The sequence below is a fragment of the Argentina anserina genome, chromosome 5 (genome assembly GCF_933775445.1).
Source record: "Argentina anserina chromosome 5, drPotAnse1.1, whole genome shotgun sequence".
In the NCBI taxonomy this organism is placed as follows: domain Eukaryota; kingdom Viridiplantae; phylum Streptophyta; class Magnoliopsida; order Rosales; family Rosaceae; genus Argentina; species Argentina anserina.
The window spans coordinates 4,083,270-4,104,016 of record NC_065876.1 but is presented as its reverse complement, the minus strand read 5'-3'; the positions used below and the strand labels follow the sequence as shown (position 1 = coordinate 4,104,016).

The 20,747-nt window shown below is 38.5% G+C and overlaps 6 protein-coding genes and 1 long non-coding RNA gene across 7 annotated transcripts; 2 read left to right on the top strand and 5 right to left on the bottom strand.

Moving 5' to 3' along the window:
- Positions 1-2,810: 2,810 nt before the first annotated feature.
- LOC126794005 (probable beta-1,4-xylosyltransferase IRX10L) lies at positions 2,811-5,761 on the top strand. Its single transcript, XM_050520649.1, has 4 exons — positions 2,811-3,189; positions 3,933-4,321; positions 4,557-4,798; positions 5,089-5,761. Exons 1-4 carry the CDS (start codon positions 3,093-3,095, stop codon positions 5,600-5,602), a joined length of 1,242 nt encoding a protein of 413 aa, XP_050376606.1. The 5' UTR covers positions 2,811-3,092; the 3' UTR covers positions 5,603-5,761.
- A 186-nt stretch (positions 5,762-5,947) lies between these two features.
- On the top strand, positions 5,948-7,161 carry LOC126794006 (uncharacterized). Its single transcript, XM_050520650.1, has 4 exons — positions 5,948-6,369; positions 6,473-6,531; positions 6,731-6,848; positions 6,960-7,161. Exons 1-4 carry the CDS (start codon positions 6,131-6,133, stop codon positions 7,042-7,044), a joined length of 501 nt encoding a protein of 166 aa, XP_050376607.1. The 5' UTR covers positions 5,948-6,130; the 3' UTR covers positions 7,045-7,161.
- Positions 7,162-7,392: 231 nt separating this feature from the next.
- LOC126795326 (uncharacterized) lies at positions 7,393-8,675 on the bottom strand. Its single transcript, XR_007672264.1, has 3 exons — positions 8,508-8,675; positions 8,019-8,280; positions 7,393-7,941 (listed from the first exon to the last, which is right to left on the bottom strand). It is a non-coding gene; the product is annotated as an uncharacterized LOC126795326 (long non-coding RNA).
- Positions 8,676-9,600: 925 nt separating this feature from the next.
- On the bottom strand, positions 9,601-11,791 carry LOC126794656 (chromophore lyase CRL, chloroplastic). The gene is made up of 8 exons (XM_050521419.1): positions 11,461-11,791; positions 11,306-11,366; positions 11,177-11,212; positions 11,028-11,078; positions 10,767-10,859; positions 10,272-10,376; positions 10,028-10,120; positions 9,601-9,919 (listed from the first exon to the last, which is right to left on the bottom strand). The coding sequence occupies exons 1-8, from the start codon at positions 11,715-11,717 to the stop codon at positions 9,779-9,781; spliced, it is 837 nt and encodes a 278-aa protein (XP_050377376.1). The 5' UTR covers positions 11,718-11,791; the 3' UTR covers positions 9,601-9,778.
- Positions 11,792-14,204: 2,413 nt separating this feature from the next.
- Positions 14,205-15,379, bottom strand: LOC126795220 (uncharacterized protein At4g14100-like). The gene is given in 6 exon segments (XM_050522065.1): positions 14,205-14,342; positions 14,345-14,394; positions 14,882-14,955; positions 14,957-15,174; positions 15,177-15,230; positions 15,232-15,379. Coding segments are annotated over 6 exon segments (657 nt in total). The 5' UTR covers positions 15,355-15,379.
- Positions 15,380-15,649: 270 nt separating this feature from the next.
- LOC126794865 (succinate dehydrogenase assembly factor 2, mitochondrial) lies at positions 15,650-17,755 on the bottom strand. The gene is made up of 5 exons (XM_050521657.1): positions 17,575-17,755; positions 17,344-17,454; positions 17,129-17,255; positions 16,194-16,262; positions 15,650-16,102 (listed from the first exon to the last, which is right to left on the bottom strand). Exons 1-5 carry the CDS (start codon positions 17,658-17,660, stop codon positions 15,956-15,958), a joined length of 540 nt encoding a protein of 179 aa, XP_050377614.1. The 5' UTR covers positions 17,661-17,755; the 3' UTR covers positions 15,650-15,955.
- A 671-nt stretch (positions 17,756-18,426) lies between these two features.
- LOC126794710 (uncharacterized) lies at positions 18,427-20,747 on the bottom strand. The gene is made up of 4 exons (XM_050521479.1): positions 20,592-20,747; positions 20,214-20,472; positions 19,920-20,114; positions 18,427-19,253 (listed from the first exon to the last, which is right to left on the bottom strand). Exons 1-4 carry the CDS (start codon positions 20,690-20,692, stop codon positions 18,858-18,860), a joined length of 951 nt encoding a protein of 316 aa, XP_050377436.1. The 5' UTR covers positions 20,693-20,747; the 3' UTR covers positions 18,427-18,857.

The window sequence follows — 20,747 nt, the reverse complement described above, 5'->3', positions numbered from 1 at the left end:
TATTCTAAAAGGACTTGTCTTCTGTGGCCACTTTTCCCCCACTCAATTAACTTCTTCTATGTCAGTGTCCTCCCATTAGTTTCAATTCGAATAGGAGTTGAGAAGCTGCATTAATGGCAAGTATCCATCCGTCCCTAGCTCGCTGTCACACAAGCAAATAATTTAGGCCTATTATATTTTGTGTTGAAAATGTATTGAACCACAAATTCTGTATGTTGTTACCGGAACTGTTCTGAGTCCAACCAAATGCCAGTGTCAAGTGCTTTAAATTTCCAATAACTTCATCTCTATTTCTAATTTTTCCTCAGGTCGCGAAAGGGACGGGTTCATAACATCTCTGTTCGAGACGAGCAGCATTGTTTTCTCATGTAATAGGGTTAAAGCTCTGCTGTTTTCTTAAGTTTTCTTTCTTCTTAAGTTTGCATTGTGCTCTTCTGGATTTTACTTCTACTGATGCCTAAGTAGTACTCTTTTACTGCTTACTGCCGAGTCATGGGTTTGGTGAGCAGCCAGTCATTATCTCTCATCTGTCCAATTTATTGCACCGTATTGATCTACGAGCTAAATCACTAGATGCATTCTTTGGAATACCGTAGTGTATTGATGCCTCTATATGTTATACAAACTTGACCACTCATCAAGTCTCTGTCTCACCGACAATTGTAGGCTTGTAGCTAACCACTAGGCAGGTGACCCGCGCGTTGCTGCGGGAAAAAACCGTAAAAGAGAAGGAAGCCGAAGCCCAATCACCCAGCCCAATTCAGAGCCTGTCACTATAGCCCCGTGCAGCTGGTTCCACCGTTCCAGTGGCAATGACATAAATAAATAATATCAAGGGGTACAACAGATATTATTTGTAAATGAAGGGTCAGCAAAGTTAAAAAAAAAAGGCAATAGTAGAAATAAAAAAGACATGAACAGTACAAAAGTGTTCTCAATTAGAATTAGTAATTAGCAGTATTAGTTTTTGCTCTAGAACACGTTTTACATGCTCGGAAAGGAAAATTATTTAATGCACCAAGTTGTAAGTGAATCATCTACACCTCAACTATTGATATTTAATAATATATATTTTTTTGTAATAATATGTATACTTAATGAAATCTAACCACTTATTTAAGTTGATACTAGTGCACTTCGATGTTCTGAATAAACTTCAGATAGAAAAACATGAAAGTTTGTTCCTCAGCGTCCTAACCGTTGTGTCTCCGTTTGCCAAGTTATCAAATGAAACTAAAGGAAGTTAATGAATCACATCTTTATCAATCTCTTTCAAAGAAATTTCAAGGAAATGGAGGCTATAAAAGATACATATTTAACTGAAGTAGAAACTTTGTCATTTTGCAAGATAGTTGTGTAACATGGATAAATTTTCATATGCTACCGTAGTACTATGTGACAATGCTTAGTGGTCTTTATTACTTATTATATTTCGACATGTGGATTTATTACACCAAAATTATAATTTTATATATTTTTATTATTTGTGAAATGACTTTCATGGGTATTAATGATTTTGAACTAGGATTTCGGGTTTATAGTTTATGGTATTAGAGTGTAGGATGTATGGTTTAAGGTGTATGAGGGTATAAATGAACCAAGCCGAATATTAGGTTGTCCATATTTGGCTCGTTTTCATTCGATCGAGCTCGAGCTAGGCTAAAATTTGATTTTTGTGCTTTATATTCAAGCTCGGCTTAAAAAAATTTGAACTAGGCTCAAGTCGGCTCATTTTATTAGACGAATTTGAACTTTAATTGAGCCGGCTTGTATCATATGAAATTACAATTTTAAAATTAAGAAATTAAAAAGAAAATTCAAAATTAGATATCATAACATCAAACAAAATTCATTTTACTTGTAATAAACTAGAAATAAAAAATCAAACTCATTATTGAATTTAAAGTCTTTAACTAATTATTCTAAAAAGAAACATTTCAACTCATTTGAACTAATATTATATTTTAATACTATTTCTCATATAAAAGTTAATAAGTCAAGTTTAATTAGTAAACGAGTTGAGTTTTTCTCGAGCTCGAGCTTGCTCGCAAGGTAAACGAGTCGAACGAGTTGAATACTTGTTTTTTAACCTCGACTCATTTTCAAGGTCGAATTTAATATTGAGCTCAAACTCGGCTCATTTAATTTTACGAGCTCAAGCGAACATGTTAAATGCGAGCCGAACACGAGCGGCTTGAGCCTTCTTATAACACTAAGGGTGCATGGTTTTAGAATATTAGAGTGTATGGTGTAGAATTTTAGAATGAAACCCAAAATAGTCTTTAGCAAAAAGCTGAAATATAATTTTTGTGTGTCAAATTGTGATCGTAAGTGTAGAACACTAGATATTACCACGTGGTGCTGCACTAACATTAAAAAACCGTGTAACATGTTACATGCGTATCTCACATTCATATCGAAAAAATATTCACGCACGGTAACCATTGAACATAACCACTTATCAATTAGTTATAAAATTCTTGACTAAGAAATAATAATTTCTGATAGAGAAATGTCCTTAAAGTAGGGAAATGTACTTGAATTTGTTTGCCAATCAAATCTAGCAAGCTTTAATAGTTAATAACTCCCAAACCTTTGGACTTTCTATGCTACAAATTTCATAACACCCATTTGATTCACCAATGTTTCCATTGAGCAATTCATTGACTTGTTTAATTCCCCTATGGTAAATTCATTCATTGACCCCAACTAAAATTACTTGGCATCTATATAGCCCAGCAGAAATATTTGAATTAAGTTTTCCTAATATGAAAAATTAGCAAATTTGTAGTAGTAAAAAACCAAAAGGCTTGGTCTTGCTGTTGAAGACCGAGATCGACTTGGAATCAACCCACCGTTGAGTCTGAATCGAGACTAATTATTTTAAGCCAACTTTTAATCTCAGTCAATTTCGTTTCAGTTGCTCAAACTTGGAAAGCAATCTCTCACCCAATTCTTCTCTGACGTCCCAACTGTCACCTTCAGATTGCAAAGAAAAGAACCCATCTTTTTCACTTGACTCCAATCTCCGGCGCCATTTCCGTCTTGGGCTACTGGTTTTGTAGCTGAACAAAGACGGGGATCGGTGAAAGATGGGATTTTGGAAGTGGGTTTTTGCTTGGCTGGTCTGTGCTGCTTTGGCTTTGGAGATTGGTTCTGGGGAGCAAGCTCGAACTGAGAGGATTTCAGGTAGGGAAAACCTCTAAAGACTCCTTTTTTTTATGATTCTGTTTCTGGGTTTTTACTACTTTGATGTATTTATGGATTTTTTTGTGGCCATACTGGGTTTGATTGTTTGAAGAATGGGTGCTTTTGGGATCTTCATAGGTTGGTGTATGTTGGGATCTGCTAATTTATTTAGGTTAATTGGACATATGAGTGTTGGATCACTTGGATGTTAGTTTAGCTCCTCATAATGTCTGTTCTTTTAAGTTTTCCTTTTGAGAATAACTATGTTAGTCTGGGAAATGACTGCTATTTAGTTCAAAGAGAGATGCTTGGTGTTTTCAAGTAGTTTAAAGCTGTGATTTTGATGTTAGAATGGTCTAATGGTTGAGGACCATCTGTACTTCTGTAGTAATGCTGGTTTACTTGAGTGGAATTGGAGCTCCTGAAAGTCAGCAAAATCCATAATGCCATTGTTTAGTGTCCGATTCGATGTGTAATAACTTGGGTAATAATATAAATCCTGGTTCTAGGTGTTAGTATTCAAATGGTTAAGGACATAATTTTGGTAATGCTGCTTAATTTAGGTGGAGTTGCAGCTCCCAGAAATCTAGCAAAAACACAAGTACCATTTTGACTAGGTTCATCGTTATGCTTTTGTTTAGGACTTGCCTTTTTAAGTCTGTTGATTAGTGTATAATTCCATAATATACTGAAGATTCAATTGTCTGTGAACTCAAGGATGCTTTCCTTTATACCCAATGTAGGTAGTGCTGGTGATGTCTTGGACGATGATCCAGTGGGAAGGTTGAAAGTTTTTGTTTATGAGCTCCCAAGCAAATACAATAAGAAGATTCTGCAGAAGGACCCGAGATGCCTTAACCATATGTTTGCCGCTGAGATCTACATGCAGCGTTTTCTCCTATCTAGCCCTGTCCGAACCCTTAATCCTGAGGAGGCTGATTGGTTTTATACTCCAGTGTACACCACTTGTGATCTGACCCCAAATGGCCTTCCTTTGCCTTTCAAATCACCACGAATGATGAGAAGTGCAATACAACTTATTTCTTCAAATTGGCCTTATTGGAACCGCACTGAAGGGGCTGATCACTTTTTTGTTGTGCCTCATGACTTTGCAGCATGCTTTCATTACCAGGTATGGAGCTTGGCTTACTTTTTATTTCATCTCACACTTTTTGATAGTGACAGATCGCATGTTTGTACCATTTGGTCTAGTCTTGTTAGGTACTTAGGTCGTTCCTCATGATAACCTGTAGAACTTCATTCTATTCTGATGTTCATGCCGTAATGTATTTTATGTTGTGGTGTCATTCTTAGGCATGTCAGTTATCTCAATTTTCCATATATGATGATTGCATATATTATCGCAGGAAGAAAAGGCAATTGAAAGAGGTATTCTTCCGTTGCTCCAACGCGCAACCTTGGTTCAGACTTTTGGGCAACGGAATCATGTTTGCTTGAAAGAGGGCTCAATCACTGTTCCTCCTTATGCTCCTCCGCAGAAGATGCAAACCCACTTAATCCCTGAGAAAATTCCTAGATCCATCTTTGTTTACTTCCGAGGATTATTTTATGATGTGGGAAATGACCCAGAAGGTGGCTATTATGCAAGGTAATTGTTACAAACCTTATATGTTAAACGTAACAAGATGGTCCTAATGTCCATAGCATTTAAGGTTTAGTTTGAAAAGTCATTTTATGATCTAAAAATCTTGAAGTTGAACAGACTTCTTATAGCTTAAAAGGAGAAGTCAAATGCAAAAAGTCTGTAGTGCAAGCTCAACTTCTTTCTTCTATTGTTATATGCTGTAGAAAATGAGAGTTCTAGCTTGCTCTTTGTGTTGATTTCTCTTATTGATCCAAGACCCAGGAGAATAGTCTGACTTTGCTACAACTTTGCAGAGGTGCAAGAGCAGCAGTATGGGAGAATTTCAAGGACAATCCGCTTTTTGACATTTCCACAGAGCATCCCACCACATACTATGAGGACATGCAACGTGCAGTCTTCTGTTTGTGCCCCCTCGGCTGGGCTCCTTGGAGCCCGAGATTGGTTGAGGCAGTCATTTTCGGTTGCATTCCTGTTATCATAGCAGATGACATTGTTCTACCCTTTGCTGATGCAATTCCATGGGAAGAAATTGGTGTGTTTATAGATGAGAAAGATGTTCCCAACTTGGACACCATCCTCACTTCAATCCCGCCAGACCTGATATTGAGGAAGCAAAGGTTGCTTGCCAACCCTTCAATGAAGCAAGCTATGCTGTTCCCACAACCTGCCGAACCAGGTGATGCTTTTCATCAAGTTCTCAATGGACTAGCACGAAAGTTGCCTCATGACCCTAGTGTTTACTTGAAGCCAGGTCAGAAAATCCTAAATTGGACTGCGGGTCCAGTTGGTGACCTGAAACCTTGGTGACAGCAACAGGTGCTGAACGCCCACATTTTACAGTAGTGGCTTTGGTGTTGTAGTTTTGAGCTTGAGATGCTGTAAATTTAGCTGTTAAAAATGTATCAGGTTACACATTCTTTTGTATTTCAACTCGCCTTGATGTTATTTCATCTGAAAAAGCGGTGATGGTGATTTTTCCATCGTTTACTTAAAAATGGCTTCCGAGTCCCCACTTGTTTTTGAAATCATAGCTCAACTATAGTAGGAAAATGGACCTATATATATGCACAGGTTAGTTCTGGGAGCAGAACAATAATTACAGTAATAGTGGCCATGAAAATTAGATAGAAAATTGTCCCAAAAATAATGGAAGACTCCAGAGGCTGCTGAAGTGTGCGACTTGTGGGGAGGCCACGCACCCAATGATAGACTCACAATCCAAACATACCTTTTTTTGGTTCTCTTCTCTTATCTTCTCATATCTTCCTCTCAGTCATTCCTAGTAGGTTCCTAGTACGACTATTGTTCACACTCACATTTTCTGCAAACAAGAAGATGGCCCTGCAACTGCAGGCACCCTCTACCAGAACCCATCTAGCTTCACCATCCCCATTAGCTCCGAGAGGCAATGCCGTCCTACGGCAACCTTTGGATCGGTTTTCTTTAAGATCCTCATTCTTCTCTTCATCAGTTAGTCTGTTGCTTCCTCCTCAGCAGAAGCCCCTTGCCAAAACTGCACCAAAGTTTTCCATGAGAGTTGCCTCCAAGGAAGCCTATATTTGTCGTGATTGCGGGTACCATTTCTTCATATCTTGTTATAGCTTGTTTTGTTTCTCTTGAGTTCTTGCGGACAGCGATAAATTGAATCATCGATAATCATGATATTAGATGATGCAGGTATATATACAATGAGAGAACTCCTTTTGCAAAGTTACCTGACAAGTACTACTGCCCTGGTAATCACTTCTCTCACATAACTTCATGTTAAATAAATTTACAGCTTCCATATACATAATGTGTAGTCTAGATAAGAAATACTTGTCCATATACTTATCCAACAAGAATCTCTTCCTGCAATGAAGTTAGAGAAGTTATGATTAGTAAGTTAGTAACCGAACCATGTAACTATACCGTGAATGTAATTTTGCTATGCAGTTTGTGGTGCTCCCAAGAGGAGGTTTAGGGTATACCAGCCTCCTGTGACCAAAGATGCCAACAGCAAAGATGTTCGAAAGCAACGAAAAGCACAGTTGCAGAGAGACGAAGCGATTGGGTAAGCATGATCATGTATTCATGTTCCTTCTGTTTTCAGTTCAGAATATACAATGCTTTTCTTCTTTGTGATGAATTGGAGACTTACTACGTGCTTCTGTATATGAAACAGAAAGGCTCTACCTATTGCTATTGCAGTTGGAGCTGTGGCACTTGCTGGATTATACTTCTACTTGAACAGCAGCATTCAGGGATAGATAATACCATAGTTGCAGCTATGTATCTCAATTGTCAAATGGATTGGACACAATGTTTTGTATAATTTCATCGAACTGGTAGACCATTTTTTTTAGTTCAGTTTAGTTCTTTTCACACTTGCAATCCAATGCACAAGAATAAGAACACATTTTAAGTTGACTCCATTAGGCCTCTTTCTAAATGAAGGATCCATTAGTAGTTAATACCTTGATTCTGAAGCTTTACTTCGAAATCTCAATAGTCAATTCCTTGATTCAAATACAACAAGCTCAATAAAATAATCTTGTTTAATTTCCTCAATGTTACAAAATCATAATGATTCATAGAGATTGTTACAGTGATAATTGTTCATTCTTATATAAGCAACTCAAAAGATAGCATATCATGTTAGCATGTTACAAATACAATAATATTAAGTTGGAATCTAGTGGAAGTAGCTATAAAGAGCAGAAATAAAATGAATCTTCATATTCTGCTGGCTTCTTCACGTCTAAAATTCGTAGTCTTATAGTGGTTCTTGATAAACTCTTTGCAGTCGTGCCCCTTGATGACTAACTACCTCAATTTAAAAGGCCCTTGTACATTGAGGTAGTCACCTCAGCCGAACAACGTACCCTGATCGATTTGTCAGACACTCTATGGTGAATGAGTAAATCGAACTACTGGAGGTATTGGTCCTTAGCTAACTTACTACTGTCCACAATATACCCCCATTTCCTCACCTGCAGACCATGATCTGTCATTGTTCACCGTCATCATATTTAAGATGAGCTACCACCTCATGGCAGAGAGGTGGCGGCTACTTCGAGCAGCAGTGAACAATGACATAATGTTTAGCCTGCCTGACTTTGCACCAGGTTCTGCCACTTCCTTCAACACGAGAAGCAACCCTCAACCTGGTACGTGAAAATACCACAGCTCATTAATAAACACACACATAAAAATTAAGGACATTATGAGTTGATTAATTCACCTTCCTCTCCAGCTCTCGCATGGCTCAAATCTGAAGACGATGCATCATGCAGTTGAGGAGTGCGAAGGCTCACTGAGAGGGCACAAAATTTTGACCCTGAGAGGAAGAAGAAATATGTGCGCGATGCATGGTGGAAGGGGACATCGACTTCAGATGTTACTAAGAGATTGTCCAAAATCCAGTCATAACATCCCGACTGGGTCTGCTTCTTCCCTCAATCTTATGCCCTATCTGGGACTGTCTACATTGGTGTGAGGGGACACTGCGGAAGGAGAAGAAAGTGATCGTTGGTTAGTACGTCGAATAGTAATAGGAAGTGCTGAAATTTGTACACATCAATTTGATCATATCGTTTGTTTCTCATACAGGGTCATTGAAATTGAAGGCAATCTTGCTTCCTATCCGGACCATCCATAGAATAGAATTATTCACTTAACAAAATTGATAACAAAACTCAAAGCAGCAATAAGAAGCAAAAAAAAGTTTTACCCTGTACGTGCTCCCCTTCAGAGCCGCCCTCCATTTTTCCCATGCCATCCATTTCCATTCCGCTTCTACGAGTGATGTTACAGTTGTTTTCTCCGGGATCCCATATGTGCTCGAGACCGGAGCTGTGCTTGTACTTGCATTTGAGTGTTAGAATCCACTGAAGAGAGCAAAAACATGTCAACCATAAGCTAGAAAAGGGAATATGGATACAAGTGATACTGTATTGAAGGTTGGGTAGTATTTATAGAAGCTAGGACGGCAAAACCGATAGCAAGATGTGTGTTAGAATCACGATATTTCAAGCTACCTTCACATATATTCATGCATCCGTTTTTGAAATAAATGGCTACCACACTGACATTGGATCAAGTCATAGAAAGTTGACACATTAGTCACATTACAACTATAGATTGGCTGCACTAAATTCACGTGAATGGACAAGCTTTTTATTCATTACAAGTAGTCTTTTTATGATGGATTAAGTGATTTAAGTCATAGAAGGTTTGAGGCGTTTTTTTTCAACTACAGACCGACTACAATAAATTCACGTGAAGGGTCAAACTTTTCATTCATTACAAGCAACCTTCCCAAGATAAACATACGAAATCGATGCAAGCATTAGCATATACAAAGGGATTAAGTTAGAGAAATTTGAAATGTTTTTTCAACTGTAGACTGACTGCAGTAAATTCACGTGAAGGGACAATCTTTTCATTCATTACAAGCAACCGTCCCAAGATAATTCGTATATTTTGATGCAAGCGTTAGTATATATAGATACATTGAGTCAGAGAAAGTTGAGACGTTTTTTCAACTATAGACCGACTAGTAAATTCACGTGAATGGACAAGCTTTACATTCATTAACAGCAAACCTTCCTGAAAAAATGATAACTTTCCAACATCGATATTAACAGCAGTTAAGCTTCCGAGATTGTTTTCGCTTTTGGAGCATTAGATTTAGCCATTTCAAAGAATTGGTTAGTCCGTATCAAAAAAAAAAAGAATTGGTTAGTCATTCATATATGTCAAGTATATGGACTGTGTGTCAACGATTAAGTTTAAAACGAATTAGCAGTTAGCATTTACTAGACTTTCGCAAACAGGCACGCATATAGCCTTGCTTGTAAGGTAAATGTAATATCACATAATCTCAAGAAAAGAAAAGGCAGTGAGTGCAAGGATGATAACTAACAGAGAGAAACAGAATCACGAGGTGAGGTAAACAGAGCTTAACATTTACATAAGATGGTTATATATATTGTAGCGTCATCATTCTTGCAAGACAAATGAACCCTCTATTCTTTTTTCGATAGACTGCTGAATAGGAAAATTTAAAGAAGAAAACATGTCATTGGTACTCGAGGCAGGCGCGGGCTTAAATTCATATGAACCTTCCTTTGGTCCCCAAACCTGTAACAAGACAGAAGACTTGGATTGGTGCCCAGGAAAACCACCACATTTACAAGTTTACAACGTCAAGATGAATATACAGAACTGATTAGGAGTAAAAAAACTGACTTGATTTCCTTCATCGTTATATCCCCTATCCCAAGAATGTATCTCATTGTTTTTAAGAATTGCAAGTTCTGAAGTACAGTATGATGCTCCATTCTGTCACAAAACACAAAAATCATATCAAAGAAATGCAGTAATATGATTCAGTGCAATTGAAACCCGACACATCCATGCCCCCAAAGTAAGGTGCTCATGTGACAGATTAATAAGGGGGAAGGATAACAGACCACTAGAAGCAAGGAATTACCCATAAATTAGGGAAACTGGCAGGCGGAGTTGACCCTTCATATAAGCAGCGTTTTCCACGCTCACAGCGTTTAAGATGCACTGTTGTCAAATGCTCTGCAATGTCCTGCACACAGATAATATAATTTAAATATAAATAATCTTCTCATATGGCAAAGACAGACAAAGTGAAGCCAAACAAATGCAAAGCATAAACATTTTTACAACTTTTTATTCACTAACTTGAACCTGTAACCATACAAGCAAGGGGTGACAGTGAAAATTACATCAATGTTTTCCATATGTAGCATTCACATACAATTCATTCCTGGGAGATTCTTCAGTTTTCAGTTAATACATCTTAGTTTAGATTCTAAACTCAGACCACCATCCAAAAGATCAAGGTAACATAGTTTCTATCATGTTGAAGTTAGCAAGTAAGCCATAATAATAGTACAATGCTTGAAACAAAACAAGATAACTCAAATGTATAGTGACTATGTGATTAGATACTGACCCCGATAACTTCTTCAGGCAAAGGGCGCTGGTCCTTTGAGCGATCACAAAAATTCTTGTACTCCTCGGCATCTCTAATTGCATACGAGCTTACCTACTTATTGATGAGAGTTAGGACGTTGTTGAAATGCCTTATCACTATGAATTATGGATTTCAATTGTTGAATAAAAGACCAGACCACATTTTTTATCACTACGAATCGTACTCTACACACATAAAGCCCCAGAAACAAATCTGCAAAACGTAGATTACAGCGCCCACCTCAACATCACACTTCAACTCTTTCGGGCAAGGCTTCACCATATAAAACCTCTGCAAGCAAAATAGAGAGACTTTCAAACAAGCAAACCCCTAAAAAGCTTACACCTTTGAACATTAGTTTCACTTTAAAGCAACAAATTAATACACACCTGTCTAAAGGGCTTCTGGGGACTCCTCCAAAAAGCCTAACAAACAAACCCAAGTTCATCATTCACTACATATCAATCTACACACAGCAAAAATACAAGTGTTGAATACACAGCTAAAAAAATGCTTACTTGTTCAAAGTACAAAACTTTAGAACCATCCACCATCTCAGCTGCAGGGCAGCTACTCATTCTGCAACCAAACTCCAACACCATCATCATCAGCAACCAAAACGACACCGCTTTGAGCAAACCAAACAATTAAAATGAAGGAAGCTCAAAAATACCTGATGTTGAAGTAGTGGTCGGGATCCCTGGCCGCTTGGTCCTTGGAGAACTTCTCGCCGGAGAGGGATCGGGTGACGTGGCGGGCGTGGTCCCTCCGGGTCGTGGACTTGGTCAGTCTCTTCAGAAGCAGAGCTCCCCCGATCAAAACCAGCGTCTTCACCACCACGCCGCGCGCCACGCTGCTCCATCCTCCTGATGACGACGATGAGTCATCGGAGCCGCTCCCGCTGGCACCCGATTCCGACCCGATACCCATTTCCGGTCAATTCCTCACTTCAACACGGCTACTACTGCCACCGCTCCCATTTCGATTTTTTCTGATTTTCTGGATTTGGTTTTTCACTTGCAACAAATGAGTATACTCTTTTTTATATTTGGGCTGGATGTGCAATGGCCCAAGTGTGTTTGGGCCGCTAAGTTGAGTTTCTTACACTCTCTCAACATGTGATTTACAGAATTTAATGCCTCTTACGATTCAGTAATGGACGGTAAAACACGAGTATTCTTAGCTTTTTATGTTGTACGAGTTGAGAATGTCGGATTTGGAGGTTTTGATGTGCAGTTAAATAAATAAAAAAGAGGTTTAGTTTAGAACAGCGAGAGTCACTCTGCTAGAGCTCAAAAGCTGTCCACAGTTTAAACAAGAGTTTTTTTCACCAACAGTCTCTCAATTCTGGTGTACTTACCAATGTGATACCTCAACTCTTAATCGTACCAACGTGATACCCAGACTCTAGTATTGCTATCATTGAAGTACTTCCGTCACTTTTTTTCAACTTCTCCGTCATCTTGGTGACGTGGCAAGTACGTGAGGCCCACAAAGAGGGTTAAAAGACAAAATTAACCCTATCTGAGAGGAGCAATGTTTTTCCCGCCCTTTACCTTGAGAAAGACACCCAACAATTACAATTTTAGCGCCAATTTTCCCTTCATACTCCTTAATTTGTGTTTCTTATCTAAACTAAAGAACTACCGCCAACTAGTCGACCACAATCTGATAAAACCTAGATCAATCTCATTTTCTATTTTTACCCTAGCACTTGTTAAACTAACAGAATAAATATAGAAATTTATATGGAACATCTCATTTCCACAATCTCATAAGAATATAGAAACACATAACTTAACGAAATTCAACTACATGTTTAAGTACCATTAGTTCTTACAAGCAAAAATCATGGCAGATCAACATAAAAGGTGGCAACTAATGGTACTTAAACATGTATTTGAATTTTGTTAAGTTATGTGTTTCTATATTCTTATGAGATTGTGGAAATGAGATGTTCTATATAAATTTCTATATTTATTCTGTTAGTTTAACAAGTGCTAGGGTAAAAATAGAAAATGAGATTGATCTAGGTTTTATCAGATTGTGGTCGACTAGTTGGCGGTAGTTCTTTAGTTTAGATAAGAGACACAAATTAAGGAGTAGGGAGGGAAAATTGGCGCCAAAATTGGAATTGTTTGGTGTCTTTCTCAAGGTAAAGGGCGGGAAAAACATTGCTTCTCTCAGATGGGGTTAATTTTGTCTTTTAACCCTCTTTGTGGGCCTCACGTACTTGCCACGTCATCAAGATGACGGAGAAGTTGAAAAAAACTGACGAAAGTACTTCAATGATAGCAATACTAGAGTCTGGGTATCATATTGGTACGATTAAGAGTTGAGGTATCACATTGGTAGGTACACAAGAATTGAGGGACTGTTGGTGAAAAAAACTCTTTAAACAATGTCAAAGGAAAAGGCAAGGTTAGTCTGTGGAGGAATTTGCTGATTGCTATTCAGAATCACAATCACTTGTCAAAAGCTACTATTAAGTTGTCCAATATTGCTTCCCTCATCATCATCAGCCTGCCATGAGAATCACTTGCATGTGATAAGAACACAATTTGTAGAGAAGAAATCTCCGAACAGATCCTGGAGTAGCAAAGGATCCATTTTTTTAGGTAACTCATCTGCTTGACGTGATTCTCCATTTCTTCTTTGCTTGTTTCACAAGAACATGGTTTTTCTTCCAGATTAGCATACAGCAAAGCGCCAAACAATTCACTTTTCTAATTTGTAGTAACACCATCCATTTCAAGTTACATCTATTTGTGTTAATCTTTCATTACGATAACCAACTAGCTTATACAGATTGAGACTTTTCTTTCAATTATGTCTTTGTGCTGAATGTCTGCTAACTTAGACCACATTAGGTCCTGTAATAAATATGCTGTAAAATAAGCTGAAGAAGATGACATTACAAAGTTCTTCCAACGAGTCGGGTACCTTGACATGTCTCCGCCTTATATAATGATCTCAATGATTCAAACTCATCAGCACTGTTACACTCTGGTCGAGATATAGTCATATTGATGAAAATTTAGTCTTCCGTCAATAAAAATTCAAACTCATGCAGTTCCTAACTAAAATCTAAGAAAATACTTATGACTGATGAGGGAAACCAAATAGAGCATCAACTAGGTTTATTAAGGTGCATACAGGTAAAAATTCCGGCATGATTATCCTTTATGGAAGGAATTTCTTGTTCTTAAATGACTGTATATGTTCGACAATTTATAAATGTAAGCATCCAAAAAGATGCAAATGTTGTTAGTTTTGGATTGCAGCTTTCGAAAACAGTTACTACATTATGAACACCAGGAACCACTATACTACGTACAACTGAAAAGCTATTCAAAACAGGTCCAAAGAAAAGTAATTTGTCTGATATCTTCAATCAGAAATCAGAATCACCTCCCATCAAGCATCCGACACTCCTCTCACCATCCTCTCAGGAGAAGAATCACTTGCCGTAGCTTCAACCAGGGAGCTCTTATTCCTTTCCAACTGAGCAGCCTCCCCAAAACAATAAACAGGAGCATTCCACTTCTCAATTTCTCATCCTCGAGTTTGGCTCCCACCTCAAATGTCATCACGTGAGCACTCATCCCTGCATTCTCCAACAAACCATTACTATTAGCAAATGAAATAAGAACACCGCTCATCCGCCCCGGAACCCAAATGCTCTCAGATTCACCCAATTATATATAGTCAATCTGCTGCACAAAATCATGTAGGTACTGTAATCTGGAAATGTGACATGTTCTTTAGTCATATTACGCATTTAGATGTGTAAACAAGAATTTACCAAATCAATGACCTAGATTGTTTATCTTATAATTCTCCGATTCAACAAATTGAACGAAATAACATTTCCTAATCGAAGACTTAACCTGTAAACCAATTACAGTACAATTGGCTAACTAAGTATAACATTTCCGAATTAATGGCCAAAACTATCAATCCTACCTCACACATTAGAACAAGGGTAATTGAACCTAACAAATAATCCAGACAATCAATTTGACAAGAGTTAAAGAAGTAAAAACTACGACAATGTGCAGTAAAAGAGTGAAAACTGGGACAGAGTTTCATACCTGTGTAGAAGAACCAGTGAACAGGTCTTTTAGTGACAACATCCTCATAGTACCAGATGAAGTCCACCTCCCACATTACAGAGGAACCAGTCCACGTGGCGCTGACCCAGATAAGTTGCACCGTCTAGCCAGTTAGGCCGGAGAATGCCCGCCTCAAAATGCAAGACCCGGCATTCCCGGTCGGAGTCCAAAGTGTAGATGAAGGAGGTGCCATTGTCCCATTCCAGGTCGTACTTGAGCTTTCCCAGTTGGTTCTGGATTATGTTGAAGTTTCGACCGTTGGGCCAGACGGCCAGTCGTACCACAAGTCCAACGTTTGAAGAGCTCCACTGTTGTTCATGACCATAAGTGGAATGGAATTGGTGGGGCCATGTCGCCGGAGTCGGTTCGTTGGAAGTTAAGATATTGAAGGAGGAGATGACCAAGACGAGTAGGATAAACAAACAGATAGGTGTGGTTGGGGCAGAGGCCATTGTTGACGAACTCTTTTGCTTGAAAGAGTAATGATGAGGGATGTGAGGTTGTATTTTTATAACTCTGAAGTTTGTCCCTCCCAAAAATATGAAAATTTCTAATATTGGGAAGGCAGGATGAGCAATTTCCACTTTCACCCACAAATTCTTTTCACATTTTCATAACAGGACATAAAGGTTTTCCAAGTTCAGATACTTCATCAAGAACCTGGTTTTTCTTGAGAACACATGATTTCACTAGCACATAGCTTTTCTTTGTACACTGTTATTAGAATAGCAAACAACCAAAAGAATTCCTTTCTCATCTTGGTTTCTGGCAACTGCACCTTCGAAATGTAATTGAATTTTATTTTCTTTCATTATGATAGTATGCAGATCCAAACGGAGAGTAAAATCAGATACATTCTGATACGTGTAACAAGGGCTACACGAGAAAATACAAACCAAGGGAGACTATTGGTTGAGAGAAGACAGTGGCTGTCCCCAGGAGGGTGCGGGTGCTTTTATTGATAAAGACTAGGCATGGCTAATTCTAAATATCTAATATTCCTTCATAAATTGAACACAGTATGAAATTAGGCTGGTATAGGAAATGACAGAACTACTGGTTCCCGGTAATAGGGCCGCCCTTATATTTCTTTATATCATCCCATCCTCTAACCCATGGGTTCCCGGGTGTTGTTCGCGTCTCAGGAGCAGCAAAGCTGTCCAGGTTGTTTGTAACCTTGCTGCGCACTGCAGTGAAAACCTAGAACACAGATGATTTGAATTGATGGAACTGATAAAAAAGAAAGCAATGAATTGGAAGAGCAATTATTATCTTTTCTACATCAACTCACCGGATTAGTTATGAGTGCCTCGGGTGGTTGCTCCTGGCCACTTAACCACTTCCACAGATCAGGGTTTTCCTGTAGAAAAATCCATCACATGAATAAATCAACAATTACTATCTCCCACTTCACCTAAAGATGAGAACTTGCAAAAATGTATGCAAGAGCTACTGATGCCGTTTTTCTCACCAGTTACTGATGCAGTGAAACAACATCCGAATAGTTAATAGGATATCTACTAGTGAAGTCCCATACAAGCATAAAACAGCAATAGCTCAGTAACCATATTTAATTTCTCAGAACCTCTCCATAGTTGAATCCATTTTGGGGATGTAAATAGAACACTTTCCAACATGGTATGACTCTGATTAAATTTTTTTTATGTTTTGATGTCAGGTGCTACTGTAGTTATCTTAATAGCATGACATTATGCAATACAATGAAGGCATAACATGAACGCCTATGATACTAGCATCAGAAACAGTTAACTACTACAGAGCTATACTTCGGATGTGCCGTAAAATGCATCCGGTGAAGGGGTCACCCTACTCACCAAGGCACTGAATTCCTTGAGAAGTAAGTCAGTTAAATACTCAGGAAGTCAGGATGGATCTTCTACACTGGAAGATGAAAGAACTTCGGAAAAATTGCTAATTTCTGCTGGGAAGCTCTACAAAAATACATCTGATATGATGTCCTATAGTACGCAACACTTCCAATAGTCTAACAGAACATCCTAACATAATTTCTTTTAGGATTTTCTAGCTACAAAGATTGTCTAAATATATTCCACAAAATACTAGGAACTTGACAGCTTTAATTCCAATGAACAAAATGCAGCATAGTACTAACATCACAATACACATCAGAAACTAAAAAGCAACTGAAACCACTCCAAAAGGAAGCAAACATTAAAAGTATGATTATGAAAAAAGTAAACTTACAACGTCAAGAACATCCACAAGTGCTTTAATTCCATTTTCATCCATGGAATGAATATGATCCTCCACCCATTTACCCAGAACCAAATCCAACTCCAAGAACCCTCTCTGTTTGCTCCTGTACAATAATCTGTTCCAAACCCAAAAACCCATGTTTCTTTCAGAATCAAACTAAGCATTCTCCAAAACTAGTCAAGCAAAAGGAGACAGAGACCCACCTATTACATAAACGCCGCTTGCTCTCTTCGTTAGAAAGGTCGATATGCAGATTGCTGGTGTTATCGGTGGAATAAGATCGCTGAACTAAGCCACCAGTAGAATATTGAGGCCTGAAAAATCAAAGCAACACACCACACAATCAAAGCTTGAATCTTTATATATATATAAAAATGAAAGCTTCCATCTTTGTATATGAATTACATGAATATGATGAAAGAATGAATGAAGACCTGAGATGGGTGTGAGTGGGTGAGATGGAGTTGCTAGACTTGAGAGCTCGGTGGGCGCTGATCAAAGCTCTTCTCAAGCTTGCCATGTTTTCTCTGTTTGATTAGTTTTGATGGTTTGATTCAAAGTGTTCAACAAAGGGAGAGAGAAGGAGGTTATGTATGGTGGGTTTTAATGACCAACAATGAAGGGACCTGCCCCTACAGCTTCAACCTTTCCTTATGCCATCGTGGCCTTTCTTGGTCCATTTGTGGCATCGATGCAGCCTAATAACCCTAATTAGTTGGACGGGTATTTAACCATTGTATTACCTCATTGCATTGCTCTAGACTCTGATTGTAAATTTGTAATGCTCCTCTTTGTTGGTTTTGTGCTTTTAGCCTTAGGAATATGTATGTTAGGGTCGTAATCGAACTTCGTATTAGAGGTGTGTTGGTATTGTAATTCTACATGCGATACTTCCATTCTATACGAATGAGTTTCAGGTATGTTGATGTAATGGTGTCGTAATTTGTTACTTTTGTTTCAGGTATGTTGGTGCCATGTTTTCTCTGTTTGATTAGTTGCCCATTCTAGTGTTACAATGACGTTCCAACATCAATTTAGCCCTCTTGTTAGGCAAGTTCGAATTCCTGTTTACGGGTGGAACATAGTTCTGATTGCATTCGAAGAGATTAACAACGTCTGAGTTTGTTGCACACGTTCCATGTACTCCATCATATACATGCACATTTGTACTTTGTAATTGATTGTGAAATAGCCAAAGAAACTATCTCAATTATCAAGTACCATGCATGGAATTCAAGTGATTTTGGGACCAACAACGGTACTTTATCCAGCTGAGCAGATCAACCAAACTAAAAAGTAGAGCATGCAGTCTTCAAATGTACCAAGAAAAACCACTTGCATTGAGTGTAAAGCTAAATAAAGGAAACAGAGGCATAACAATCACCAAGACCCCCAACTTGATTTAATCCTAATCTGATTACTTAAAAGGACCACCACAAAATGTTGATTCCAGAATTCTGGCCTTCTGAAAACAAAAACGAGTGATATACCTATGCTGATATAACCTGCAACAGAGCATCTATCTTTTCTGTCTCATCCTACAATGGTTGTTGCTGACCATGTTCATCAATACTGCCAAGGTATTCCTTCACGCATAAATCAGTGCTAAATAGTTGTTTTACAGTAGAAATTTCAGTTTCATATTGGTTGTGGTGGCTAGACAGTCCAGAATAAGCAACTGAACTATTTCACAAACTCGGTCAGCCCTCAGTCATCTTCAATACCTAATCTCACGTCTCTCAGCAAAAAATTTCCCTGTTATTGCCTGATCTGGAAGCAAGGCCAACCATACAGCAGTGTCGGCTCCTTCTTCAGCTGAAATGTTCCCAGCATAGCCCGTCATAGCAGTCTTTACCCAACCTGGGCAGTAACAGTTGATGAAGATCTTCTGCCCTTCTGGTCGATCAGAGAGTATCTTTGCCATTAGCTTGGTGTAAGTATTGACTGCAAGTTTTGATACTGAGTAGTCAGTAAACGTTTTCGGCCACCCACCTGATTCCCATGTGCCATCTTCTACTTGTTTTAGAAAACTGTCTACTGCTCCATCAATAATTTCCTCTGTGAGTGTCTCCACATTGGCAAGTTGTTTTCTCAAATTCAGATCTTCAATTCTCTGTCAATTAAAACATAATCAGTTTGACAGGGAGCAAAGTTTTGCTTGAGCATGACCAGGGAAAGATGACTGGAACAGCACAGGTTGTGGATGGGTGCGGTGCTAAGATTTAAGGATGATGTTAACCTTGTATTATTATCATATAATGCAATCTACACACATTCCAAAGTAATCAAATTGAAAAGATAAGTGGACGTGAACCAAAAGAATAATTTGTTCGTAATATAAATGCAGTAATTGAAGGAATTTAGTTTGATATGAAACACAAAGGTGGCTGGAAAGCTATTGAGGCTCTAAGCTTCTGCTTAATCTAGAAGCAACAGTCCTGACCTCATTAGTTACCTAAGGCAGTAAGGCCACCTAGGGAATTTGATGTGATTGCTTGGTAAAAACACAAAACTCATATATATTTCTGGACCTAAATGCTCAATTTGAACTAGACCGTAGTTTCAGCTCACACAATTTATCTGAGATATCTCACTTAACAGTGGAAGTGATCTACTCATCCCCAACAGCACAATATTTCCGATAGATGTCCTCACACCAAATTCAAAGGACATACACAAAAGGATAAATATTCCTATGACTACAAATGCAATGCCAGATACGAAAGAAAAATCTTACACGAATCAATAAAGATAGAGAAAAACAATTATTTTCACTCACATTTCGTTTGCCACACAGTCTACCCAATCTGGAGCTCACATTAACAATCCGAGCCCCAGCAGCTGAATGCTTCATCAAGGGGATCAACGCTTGAATCATATTCTTGGTGCCATAATAATTCGTAGTGCACACTTGAGCCGCATGCTCCACAGAATTATCAGACCCCTGATTGAAATTAACAGCTGCATTATTCACCTGCAATAACAAACACAATCCCAACAAACAAAAGTCATAATCCAATTTGACACATTCCAAAACAACTCCATATTCGCAAACTCGATCTCAAAAACTCACCAGAATATCCAAACCACCATAGTTTTCCACCAACCAGTCACAAAACTCTTTAATGGAAACCTGGTCCAACACATCCAGCTGATGAAAATACACATTGAGACCACCTTCCTGCAACACCTTAGCAGCTTCACATCCCACTTCAGGGTCTCTGGATGTTAATATTACAGTCAATCCATGCGCCGCAAGTTGTCTAGTGATTTCAAATCCAATGCCCCTATTACCTCCGGTCACCACCGCAATGGTCTCAGCCGACCACCACCTACAAATGCATCAACACATCAAAAATGCATGAAGCCCAAAATGGGTGTCTGCTTCTGCTACAAATGCAAACGTTCATCAAGAAATCACAGAGATAAAATGAATCAAAAGAAGTGAGACCTTTGGTGATCGGAATAAGGGATGGTTCTGAGCAGAGAGATCTCCTGGCGCCGCTTTTCTCTTCTCTCTTTGGCCTTTTCGGTCTTTTCAGTTTTGCCCATGATTGTTTTCTGCGAATTCGAAATCAAAGTTTGAGTCTTTGAGATTGAGATTGAA

Coding starts and splice junctions, on each gene's coding strand:
- LOC126794005 (XM_050520649.1), top strand. CDS start 3,093: ATGGGATTTTGGAAGTGGGTTTTTGCTTGGCTGGTCTGTGCTGCTTTG. Junction 3,190..3,932: donor TCGAACTGAGAGGATTTCAG/GTAGGGAAAACC, acceptor TACCCAATGTAG/GTAGTGCTGGTGATGTCTTG. Junction 4,322..4,556: donor CAGCATGCTTTCATTACCAG/GTATGGAGCTTG, acceptor ATATTATCGCAG/GAAGAAAAGGCAATTGAAAG.
- LOC126794006 (XM_050520650.1), top strand. CDS start 6,131: ATGGCCCTGCAACTGCAGGCACCCTCTACCAGAACCCATCTAGCTTCA. Junction 6,370..6,472: donor TATATTTGTCGTGATTGCGG/GTACCATTTCTT, acceptor TAGATGATGCAG/GTATATATACAATGAGAGAA. Junction 6,849..6,959: donor CAGAGAGACGAAGCGATTGG/GTAAGCATGATC, acceptor TATATGAAACAG/AAAGGCTCTACCTATTGCTA.
- LOC126794656 (XM_050521419.1), bottom strand. CDS start 11,717: ATGGGTATCGGGTCGGAATCGGGTGCCAGCGGGAGCGGCTCCGATGAC. Junction 11,367..11,460: donor GACCACTACTTCAACATCAG/GTATTTTTGAGC, acceptor GTTTGGTTGCAG/AATGAGTAGCTGCCCTGCAG. Junction 11,079..11,176: donor CCCAGAAGCCCTTTAGACAG/GTGTGTATTAAT, acceptor TTTTGCTTGCAG/AGGTTTTATATGGTGAAGCC.
- LOC126794865 (XM_050521657.1), bottom strand. CDS start 17,660: ATGGCAAGCTTGAGAAGAGCTTTGATCAGCGCCCACCGAGCTCTCAAG. Junction 17,256..17,343: donor AAGCGGCGTTTATGTAATAG/GTGGGTCTCTGT, acceptor GGTTTGGAACAG/ATTATTGTACAGGAGCAAAC. Junction 16,103..16,193: donor AGGCACTCATAACTAATCCG/GTGAGTTGATGT, acceptor TCTGTGTTCTAG/GTTTTCACTGCAGTGCGCAG.
- LOC126794710 (XM_050521479.1), bottom strand. CDS start 20,692: ATGGGCAAAACTGAAAAGACCGAAAAGGCCAAAGAGAGAAGAGAAAAG. Junction 20,115..20,213: donor ATGGTGGTTTGGATATTCTG/GTGAGTTTTTGA, acceptor TTGTTATTGCAG/GTGAATAATGCAGCTGTTAA. Junction 19,254..19,919: donor GACTGTGTGGCAAACGAAAT/GTGAGTGAAAAT, acceptor TTTAATTGACAG/AGAATTGAAGATCTGAATTT.